Source organism: Rhagoletis pomonella, unplaced genomic scaffold, assembly GCF_013731165.1.
Source record: "Rhagoletis pomonella isolate Grant_MI unplaced genomic scaffold, Rhpom_1.0 Rhpom_scaffold_02650, whole genome shotgun sequence".
Classification (NCBI taxonomy): Eukaryota; Metazoa; Arthropoda; class Insecta; order Diptera; family Tephritidae; genus Rhagoletis; species Rhagoletis pomonella.
In genome coordinates, this window is record NW_023461203.1 from 1 (window position 1) to 12,036 (window position 12,036).

The 12,036-nt window shown below is 35.7% G+C and overlaps 1 protein-coding gene across 1 annotated transcript; it reads right to left on the reverse strand.

Moving 5' to 3' along the window:
* Window positions 1-35: 35 nt before the first annotated feature.
* Window positions 36-470, reverse strand: LOC118753588 (the record flags this gene model as incomplete). Its single annotated transcript, XM_036488470.1, has 1 exon — window positions 36-470. A coding segment is annotated over exon 1 (435 nt), but the record flags the coding sequence as incomplete, so codon positions are not given.
* Between the last annotated feature and the right edge of the window lie 11,566 nt (window positions 471-12,036).

Here is a 12,036-nt window from a genome sequence, read left to right on the forward strand (position 1 = left end):
GCGAGGACGGCGGATTCTTGTGGTGCAGCATATACTTGTTGTTCGACGACAGCTACGGGCGCGCTGGCTGCTGGAGGCAAGTACTCATTGGAGGGGAGCTCGTTGACATCACGACGATGGCGGTATTTCAAACGACGCACGGCCTTGTAGCGGTAGCCATCATCAGCGAGGACGGCGGATTCCTGTGGCTCAACAAAAACTTGTTGCTCGGCAACGGCAACGGGAGCGCTGGCTGCTGGAGGCAAGTATTCGTTGGAGACGAGCTCGTTGACATCACGACGATGGCGGTATTTCAGACGACGCACGGTCTTGTAACGGTAGCCATCATCAGCGAGGACGGCAGCTTCCTGTGGCTCTACAGCGACTTGTTCAAATGCAACTGTTTCGGCAGGCGGCAAGTAATCATTGGTAGGCACATTAACGGCGGCTGCAAGCGCGATCACGGCAAAAAACGCGACGAACAATTTCATTTTGATGCCAATAACTCGATAGCTACACTAAGACCGTTGCGAAAGAGTTAATCTGCGAGAATGATGTTCTTGAACAAATCTGAAAGTATTTATACGAAAAACGGTTTAGTTTTTGATGAGAAATACTCATCTCGCTTTTGACCATCGAATATGCTAAAAAAAAAAATGAACTGTTTGCAAAAAACGAAGAGTGAACAAAAAAAACTAAATAAATAGACAATAGAAATCGGCGAACAATCGCTAGTGAACGGAGATGTGGGCATTATTTTGATTCTATCTTCCCTTCATTTTCGCAGTCGACGCATAAAATATACATCGGTTAATTTAATTCAATTGTTTTTCCTTTCTTCGCCACGAGCGTGCGCAGCTTCCCTATCGTTCACATTGAGTTGGCCCACAGATAAACCGAGGCAACAGCCAACCGCTTAAGGCTTAAGCGCGCAGCTGCCCGCAACTTGTTTTAATTGATAAGCAATTTCGTCGAAAAGATTAATTAACCTCGTCTGAAGTGCTCCGCCGAACGCCGAAAACCTCCCGTCACATTTTATTTTTAGTAACAGTCTGGCATCAAGAGACACTCTGGTGCCACTTGAACGCCTCCGTGTGTTAAGCGCTTTCTGGGTAACGGGCAAAACTTGAATCATTTTTCTTCTCACCGATCGTGAATCTCACCTTTGCGCCACGGTTTTTTTTCGATTCTGGCAGCATCTGTTGCGCTGCCGCTCGATTCGCTACTTCATGAATAGGTCATTAACCAAACAACACAAAAAAATATAAAATATATCGGTGTGATAAATCAAATAACTAAAAGCCAGTTAGGCAGTTGTTGGCCGTTGAAATGATATCATTGCCAGAGTTGTGGTAAGCGTGCCACTTTAGAAAGTAGGAGTTCTGGATGAACCAACTTTTCGGCGGCATTCAGGTGGGGGGCTAGCGCTATCATATTTGTTTAGACGTGTGCCGATACACGCGCCTTGGTATATGTACATACATACATACATATATACATACATAATTAAATGTTAGCCGCCAACCTGGCTGTCTGACTTTGCGTTCTTCGCACGTGTTATTGGCCAGAAATTAATGATATTTTTTTTATTCATTTATTGGGACTCATGCGAAATGTTTAAGGAAACTTGAATAATTAATGAGAAATTACGAAGCTGGTCAGCATTAGACATTTCAGAAGAAACTGTGGAGGAGGTTTTTTTGTTTTATTTTCGAAGTTCAAGGCAAATTATTCAAGCTTATGTTATACACATGATTTATTCTCTTACTTTATGGTTAGATGAGAGTCGTAAGTGTGCGAAACAATTTTGAAAGAACCAAACCCCACGAATGACTGCTGCAGCGGCATGTCAAATGTTGAAATATATAAAAAAAAAGTTCATCAATCTCCACCATTTAAAATAGTGTGTTACACATGAATAATTTATTGGACTAGGTGAGCTGAGGTAGACTGAGGTTAGAAAAGATTATATGATTATATTATTGTTGTACACTCCAATATATGATGTTTTTTTAATATTTTTTTTTTTGTTTATTTTATGTTTAATATTTTTTTAAGCCCAGCTCACTGTCTAACAAAGAATATTTAAATCCAAATTCCAAACTTTGTGCAGAAAATAAAAAAATTCTTCAACTTTTCACCAAAATTTCAAACACTTTATTCAGGATCTTTAGAAAAAAATTTGGTATGCCGTATTGTAGCTCATTAAATTTCGGTATAATAAAGTGCAAGTTTCAAGTTTGTGAGGTGCATATTCCTCCATATGAAAAAATTCGAGCATACTTTTTTTGAAAGAAAATGCATGACAGCGTCAGCGAAAAAAATCATAAAAAATTAACGGGATTTTCGAGCAACTTGAACCTTGCTATTTATTAACAAAAATTTGATAGGCTACAAAACTGCATACCGAATTTTTCCTAAAGATACTGAATAAAAAGTTTGAAATTTTGGTGAAAATTTGCAGAAGTTTTATATTTTCAGCATATGTTCTGCAGTGAGCTAGGCTTTAAAAAAAATATTAAACATTAAATAAAGAAAATGAAATCTTAAATCATCACACATATGTATATTGGTGTGCCCAATACTTTTGACCAAGGCTGTATGTATACATAATATACAGTGGGGAGCAATGATGAGTACATAGTAATTTTTTTTTTAAATGTTTGCACGAATTTTAATGTTAACATTTTTTTGTTATTTTCTTATCAAAATATATATGGGTTATGCTTTAAGGAAAATCATATAAATCAAGCTTTCAAATTTTATGCAGAGCTTAGAAAAAAATTTAGCAAATTTTCATTAAAATTTTGAGTATTTAATCTGAATTTGTAGATTTTTTTGAGTACATAGTTTTGTAGCCCCTTAAATTTAAGTCCAATAAAGTGCAGGTTTAAAGCTGATTTTTAATATTTTTTTGCCGACGGCTACTCGGTATACTCAAAAAAAATCTAACAATTCTGTGAAAAAGGTTTGAAATTTTGGTTAAAATACTTGAAATTTTTTTGTAATTTTTCTCCTATCCATTTTCCATGTAGAATCGCCCGCTGATTCCAAAAATCGAGTTGATTTTTTATTCTATGGATACGTTTTCGAGATACATATTTTCAATTTACCGTAATTCAGCTTAAAACAAAAAGTGGTTACACCTAATCACGTATATCTTACAAACCAATTTAACAATCTTATTATGAAGTACGGCAAATAAAATCTAACATAATTCTAACTTTAAGTGAACTTATCCACAAGAGCAGTTTGTAGAAAAGTCAAACCCTCTAACTGGCATTTTATTTTAACTTTTTCTAAGAAGGGCTAAATGTGCCAGGAAGAAAGCGTTGAACAACATGTATAGCTAAATCTCTGCAGAACTCTTCAGAAATTCGGCAACCGAAAGCTTTTTCTCTCCGAACACACATAGGGACATAAACGTATGTATACACATTCATTAATTCTCATTTCAGTTTTCAATTTGGGGACTTGCAATAGATAATCTTAGAAAATACTTCCTATCAAATTTTAAATAAATATCAAATTATTTACTCTACTCGAATCATTAAAATAGTATTTTCAACAAGCAATTAACTCCAACCGAAAATAAATACCGCTTGAAGCTTATACATATGTATGTATGTATGTATGTATTGAATACTTTGTATATTGTGGGGCCATTGCACTCAAATGCTAAAACAAAGCATAATACAATTCACACTAAATACTGAAACAAATTAAAAGTAAACAAACTTGCTGATATAACTTCAAATGTAGTAAAAACAAGAAGGAAATGCTTGCGAAATAGCGAAACGAATGAAAAGTGAATATACGAATAGCCACATAAATGTTTGTATGTACATCCAAACAAACACACATATCTACACACACTAATTGCCTTATTTTCACAAACAATGAAAAATGACTTAGAAGAAACAATTTTTGACCAAAATTAAAACAACAAAATTGTCTGAAAATACTTTTGTGCGAATGTAGGTATGTATGTATGTATGTAAAAGAAAATTTTAAGAAATTTTACTCATTCGAATTCAATTGCCACAACTGCAGCGACTAGAGGCATTGAGTGGGGAAGAGAAGAAAAACGTTTGGAAAAAACGAAAACAAAAACTTCACAGCTACATACCGAGAAAGAATAATGAACATAAAAATCTAACTTAACTGCAATTTTTATGGTAAAAACTGAACAAAGAGCAAAATCTGCCAGCAAATATTTGTTTAACAAAAATCATATTGTAGGGAGGAATGAACCACAGCGTTAAAAGGTAGTAGCACTCTCGGATATTTTGAAATGAAATTTTAAAGAATATTTAGCCAAAAAACCTTTGCTGTGTCGCTCTCTACGAGTATGAAAGGAGATATGTACCATTTTTAGACTCCGTAATTCAAAATTTGTTTCACGATTCAAAATAAATATCAGACGTTGTTCATAAAAATCACTTCATATGGCCTAACCAAAGCTTTGAGATAAAAAATTTCGGGATGTTAGGTAAGGTTAACTAGGCTGTTTCGCATGATCTCCCATAGACCATTAGTAGGTCCTTACGGCCACCAACAAAAAGAAATTCTAGTGTTAAACTTCAATTATAATACACTATTAGCGTGTTTTACCCATTTGGCTGTCCTTCGTTCGATCTGTTATTTCCTTCAGTACACTTGGTTTACAGAGTTTACAAGGCATGTACGCGATTAGATGAATACTCTTATTAGACTTCTCTATAATTTAAACGAGTAACTTCGTCTGTACCAAGTCCGTATGACAACATTAAAAGATAGGTTAACCCTTCGTAAATTTTTGAATTTCTTTCTATTTGGCACTACAACCGTTTGCCGGTTTGGGCCGAGACCAAAAAGCTTCTCCAACTGCTTCTCTCCTGTTCGAATTTGCGTCAGTTGGTTATCCCGAGCGCATACAGTTCATTCTGCACTTCATCCTTCCACTGCGTTCGTGGGTGCCCTTGCTTTTTTTGTTTACCCAATGGGTGCCGAGTCGCAGGATCTTTTCACCGGAGCGCCACCATCCATGCATACAACCAAGCCAGCGTAATCGCTATATTTTTATGCGCTTTACTATGTCCATGTCGTTAAAAAGCTCATACAGTTCGTCATTCCATCTTCTCCGATACGCGTCGTCCATGAAAATAGGGCCGCAGATCTTGCGTGGAAAAGTTCTCTCGAAAGCCTCCAAAGCCTTCTCATCTTTGTTCGATATCGTTCAAGTTTCTGCGCCATATAAAAGGACAGGTATGATGAGAGATTTGTAGAGCGCGATTTTTGTTCGTCGAGAGAGCGCTCTGCTTTTTAATTGCCTACCGAGCCCAAAGTAGCACCTGTTGGCAAGAGTTATTCTTCGCTTGATCTCAAGGCTGATGTTGTTGGTAGTGTTTATGCTGGATTCTAGGTAGACAATTTCCTTCACTACTTAAAAGTTATAGCTGTCAACAATGACGTGTGTACCGAAATACGTGGACTCCTTATATGTTGCCAGGAGGTAATTTATCTTGCGCTCGTTCACCGCTAGACCAACCTCTTTAGCTTGTTTTTCTAAACAGGAAAATGCTGCGGTTACGTGCCTTTGTTTCAGACCGCCCATACCGATATCATCTGCATACGCCAGCAGCATCGTTCTTTTGCCACTATATGGCAGCTCTTGTTACGCTTTCTAACATCAGATTGAAAAAGGCTCAGGAGAGTGAATCGCCTTGTCCAAAACCTAGTTTGGTCTCGAACGGCGCGAAGAGGTCCTTCCCAATTTGGACAGAGCTGACGGTTGTGCTCAGCATCACTCTACATAGCCGGGTTAATTTTGCGGGGATCCCAAATTTGGACATGGCGTTGTACAGGCAGCTCCTCTTCATGCTATAAAAAGCAGCTTTAAAATCGACAAAAAGATGATGTCGTCGTGGACCTAACAGGTCTCAAACCACACTGATAAGATCCAATCAGCTGGTTCGTGAACGGCTTCAGCCTTTCACAGAGTATCGTCGACAGGACCTTGTATGCAATATTAAGAAGGCTTATTCCGCGATAATTGGCGCAAACGGCGGGATCTCCCTTCTTGTGGATTTCTGCAAAGTACAAGTAGATAATGTTTGACATCAACGCCAGACCAAATATATTTAAGCATATGAACTACATACATATGAATAGACATATGTTCAGCCAGATCCGTAGGTGATATTATCAACATATATAATACGCGAAGGCATTTTTTGTTCATCATAAAAGATCTGCACCGTTCGTTCGATTTTCAAGAATGGGGTGTCAAATTAAAGCCCTTGGCCTGTAGATGTGCGTTTTATTTTTTCGAAAAGAGCTGCCAGCTGTTGAACAATTAAATTAAAATTTTTTAATAATCAATACCATCAGATCTGTACCGTTCGTTCGATTTTCAAAAGTGATGTATCAAATTAAAAGGCTCTGGCTTCAGATGCGCAACAAAGTTTAACTTATTCGAAAAGAGTTACCACCTTTAAAAAAATTATGTTCAAATTATTTAAAAAATAAATCAATTATTTAAAAATTGGTATCAATCGAAATGGCTTTAAAATTCCTTGTTTCTTAGCTGAACTATAGGAGGGTTGCCACCTGTTTAAAAAATCATATTAGATTTGAAAAATATGTATCACCATATGGGTGCCAAACGAAAGGGGTTTCAGAAAGCAGTAGTTTGAAAATATTTTTAAGAGGGTTGCCACCTGCTTGAAATGTCGAATTTAGTTTATTTATACACAAGTTATATGAAATATGAAAATATGGATGTCAAACGGAGGAATGTTAAGAAGTCTTTGGTTTGAACGCTAAGAATATTTTTTAGGTGTTCGAAAAGGGTTGCCACCTGTTTAAAAAATTAAATTCAAATTACTTAACAGCTCAAATGAATTACTAAAATATATGTTCCAATCGAGGGAGTTTGCAAAATTTTTATTTCTGAACTGTGTTTAGCGCGGTTGCCATATGTTTGAAAAATCAAATCCCACTTAATTCATCAATTAATTAAAATATGTATTGCCAATTCCGGCGAAGAAGAGTTAACAAGGATTAAGCTTGAAAATTCTTTTGGAGAGGGCTGCCACCTGTTTGAAAGGTCTTACCTAATTAATTAATACAAAAAAGTATATGAAATATAAAAATACCGTAGTCAAACGAAAGAATGTTAAGAAATATTTAGTTTGAACATTTGGAATGTTTGTGGATGGTTGCCACGTATTTAAAAGGCTACATTCAAATTATTCAATAAAATTGATGAATTATTAAAAGATGGGTATCAATCAAAATGGGTTTGAAAAGGCTTTAGTTCTGACTTTTATTTAGGTGGGTTGCCATTTGTTCGAACAATCAAATTCAAATTAGTTTATCAGTTTATTGAAATAAATTTGGAATATTTGTTAAGTTTTTTAAATTCAATTTTGGGCGTTTTAACGCTATGCACGTTCACTAGTATGTATATATTTGGTTCTTGTCCCTGTTTTTGTCGCTTACGGTGAATATATTTATTTGTTTTTTTTTTGTTAGCCGAAAGCAAACACGTGCTGGCTTATTCTACACAACGCCGCCTGCGAAGCTTTCAATTTGTTACAAGTGCATTTGCATATGCCACATTTGCTTATTTACACGAGCATGAACGCATATGCGTTGCTAAACTCTTTTGCTAACTCTATTCAATACACAGTACATGCAAATGTATGTACATCTCAATAATGGATGCTGTTTTCCTTAGTGCCTTTATCCGCTTCCTTAATTTTTTTGTTTCGTTGTTCATTGTTTGTAATCCTTTCCGCCTGCAACGCACATACATACGTATTGCCTTTTTATTGTTGTTTGTTTAATATCTTTTCTCTGACTATCATTTTATGCGAGTGTATTGTTTTTTCATTTCTCCTTCTTCTTCTTCTTCTTGCAGGGCTTAGCACAATCTGGCGCCTGGGCATGTTTCGATGAGTTCAATCGTATTGAATTAGAGGTACTGTCTGTGGTAGCACAACAAATTCTAACAATTCAACGCGCCATTGGTCGGAAGGTGGTTAAACTCTTTTTTGAGGACACATTTCTGCGTTTGGATCCCACATGCTCCATATTCATAACAATGAATCCTGGGTAAGTACTGAGTAAAAAAAAAAGCGTAGATGTACAAATACGTACGGGCATATGCAAACGACTGGTATCGTTTACTTAACTGGAGTAGTAGGAGTAAATGTACACCATGTGTCTTAGATTCGACCGCGTGTGGCAAGTGGTACAGCATTGCGGTTTCTCACAGCTGCAGCGTTTTTCTAGCTCATTCCCATGTAAAGTTGCTCTATGAGCAGGTAGTGAAGTGCAAGATTGAGGTGGGATTACATTTTTATGCCACATCTGCGCTTGTCTATAGGCCATGGCTTTTTTTGTTTTTTCTTTCTTTGCTTTTAATTCTTTTTCCTTTGAGTTATTCAATTTTTTCTTTTTCATATCTTTTTGCGTGCACTTTTTTCTTGCTTGACTGCGTTTATATAGCGGGTGATTAAATTCTTTTTAAAGTTGAAACCATAAATTTAATTTTAGGTTTACAAAGTATGTACTTACATATTTATTTCCAACAAATTATAAATGTGCGCAAGAAAGTTGTTATCTTGAAACAAAAAAAATCACTATAAAAATTCAATAGTTATTTCTGCCGGTCCCATGTAAGCAGTTTACTGTAAAAAATATGTACTTAGTTCCGAGGTTACCAATGTAATAAAACTGTGTCAGGGTTCGATGTCTGTGAAGTTGGCATACGATATATAGGACAAAAAAAACTGTTCTGAGTACCTTCTCACAGTTCAAGAGCGCTTTAAAAGGAAAAAAAAACTTCTGAATATTTTGCCAAAAAAAAATTCCAAAAATTTTGTATGCAAATACGGAACTGTTCTGAGTAGCCTTTCAATAATTTTAAAGTTCCTGAAAAGGAAACCAAGGTTCTGCAAAATTACACCTAAGAAATCATTTTTCCCAAAAAGTCGATAAAAGGTAAATGTTAAAAAAAAAAATGAAAACTATTCTGAGTAGGTTTTCAGTAGTTCTAGAGTTCCTGAAAAGGAAAAAAAAATTCTGCAAAATTACATCGAAAAAAAAATTTTTATGTCGAAATAGTTTAATTTTTGAAAAAAAAAATCTATTTAAAACTGTCCTGAGTAGCATTTCACTAGTTCTAGAGTTAATGAAAAGGGAAAAGAAGGCTCTGCAAAATTACACCGAAAAAAACACTTTTTACTAAAAGTCGAACAAGTTAAATATTTGAAAAAAATTTTAAATTGGTCTGAGCAGCCTTTCAATAATTCTAGAGTTACTGAAAAGGGAAAAGAAGGCTATGCAAAATTACACCGAAAAAACATTTTTTCCTAAAAGTCGAAAAAGTTATATGTTTGAAGAAAAATTAAAATTGTTCTGAGCAGCTTTTCAATATTTCTAGAGTTCCCGAAAAGAAAAAAAAAATCTGGAAAATTACACCGAAAAAAATTTTTTCCAGTTTTTCAGTTTCCATCATTACGGTTAACAAAGATCGCAAAAAGGTAGATCCAAAATTTGACCGAAAAAATAGAAATCAAAATTTATCGATTTTGCAATGAGCTAAAAATAAAAATCTTGGTATATGAAGGTTATGTTCGGTCTCTGCTTACGATATGTCAATAATTTGTCGTTGGTTCCTTTGTTATCATGGGTCGATTTCATTACGGGCACGATACTTAACTTGCTTCCCCTAATCCTATCTTGGATTTCTTTCTCGCTCACTTGTCTGCTTCGGAATTTCTCGGAAAAATTCGCATGGCATGGCATGTTGTAACCTTCCGAAAGGACTACATCAAGGGCCATTTTTTACTGGAAATCTGTTTAACCGATTCCGAACTTTACAGATTATTCTGAGCCGGACGCCTGAATAGAATTCGGTATATTAACGAAGTCTAAAAGGTTTCGAAACGGCTGACGTTTTTTCCCGCCTTAGGTCAATAATATTTTATGGGACGGAAAAATTGGTAGGTATAACAAACGTTGCTTCCACAAAACGTACCTCTATTGTATGTAGATACTCAAGCCGTGATCAAGGTCTTCAAGACGACTATGACTAACTCGATATGTGTTGAGAAATTTTAAAGAAACTTGTACTAAGTGGCCGCCCCTTAAATAAGATGAAAGTCCGCGCAGCAAAATTGGAAGGAAACCAATTTTATCAAGTTTTTATTTGAGAATTGAACGAGATACTTTATCAAATGTCTTGCTGAAATCAGTATAAGTAACATCTATTCGACGGTTACTTCTCAAACCATCCCAGTGGGAAAAGTAGTAATGCATTCCATGCGTGACAAATAATCTAATGTATTTCTTATGAGTTTTATATCCAATTACTGTTTAGTATTCTAATGTATGCAAAAAGTCCCAAAAATCTCATATTAAATGACATTCATTTCTCGCTACTAGGTAATGTAAAATTGAATGCCCCACTTTTCTTAGGTCACAGGAGGGAATACCATCCGAACTGGTTAACAAATTTCATACGAATGTTCTAGTTTATTGATTTTAAAACACATGCCCTTCGACTGGAGATGTATGTAGGAGCAATCATAAACATAAACTATTTTCAATATAAGATTTTAAAAGCTTTTCACTGGAATTTCCAAGCAGCGCCTTCCATATGTATCTAAAACATAAGTGCGTTCGATCATTTCGAGTGCTTGAAATGTAAAATTTTTACGCCTCCTATTTCGCAAATATTGCATCCAGTTGCAGGTATTTATTAAAAGTAGCGCTGTAAAAAGTGCACTCTTATTGAACAAACATTGGCTAATGGCAAAAGTATTTTAATCCGAAACACCCTTTAACTGCATACATATGTACTTATGTATGTATGTTTGTAAGCGTTAGGCTCACCAATAAGTGCATACCAATACATGAATCTAAAACGCATCGAACGAATTGTGGTATTGCTGCCAATGATTTTACGAGCAAAATTCCATGTTTTTCAAAATGGTTTTGATTTTCTGCTGATTTTTTTCGCACAATGCGAAATACCATACCAAGCATAGCAACCATTTGCTGGCATTGTTTGCATTCTTTTTTATTGTTACTACTATGGTTATTTCGCTGTTGCTGTCGTTGTTGTTGTTGTTCACGTTTTTGCTTTTATCCAGACTTGTTTGTTTGCTATCCGTGTCGTTTACTGTTTCGCTATCGATTATGCAACGCGTTCTAAACATTTGCATACTCGTTTCATTTTCCTTTTATATGGCTAACAGTGCGTATGAGTGATGCACATACACACACACACACACACACATGTCCACAACTCCAATTGGCATCATATTGCATCACTAACAATGAACGAAAAAACAACATTGGCAATACAAATTGTTCCTTTTGCAACAGCTGCATAGCAACTTTAAACGCAAGCCTAGTGTATTGCATTGACCACTGTCGCGCTTTTACCTGGCCAACGGCTTTTCCAAACTGAATACAGATATTCATACATGTCTAGATACATATTTATGTGTGAATATGCTTGCAAAAATATGTAGTTGGTTAACGGTATTCAGCATCATGTCTAACCACTCAGTGCTGCACCTTCATTACTTAGTGGGTAAGATGTGTAGGCGTGCGTGAAGCATACCCGCTAGAGATATGTAGCAGCGAAACTACTACTACATGCATATTTTCTTTCAGCTAGATACTACTTTTAAAGAACAAAAACCAAAAGGAACCGCTGCTAGATTTGTTTCCTTTACACCTGCCCAGTTAATTACGTTATTATTTAGTTTTTAGTGTTTTCAATTTTATACAATTTTTCGACAAAATTTCTTTCGGGTGTTTCTTGTTTCTAGTGTGCTTTTTATTTACCTCTTTTTCTTCCATTTGTGTAATCAACACTCAATAGCTTCTATGGTTCCCGTTAGGGTTATGGCAAATTTCCCAAACGGATATTTATGGCTTATTTTTTAATATTTCGTTACGAGTGTAGGTTTTTTTTGAGCTAGCAATACTAATCTTGTGGTATTGCCTATCGCAATATACATACGTCTCATATAATTTATGGCCTAAACCTAA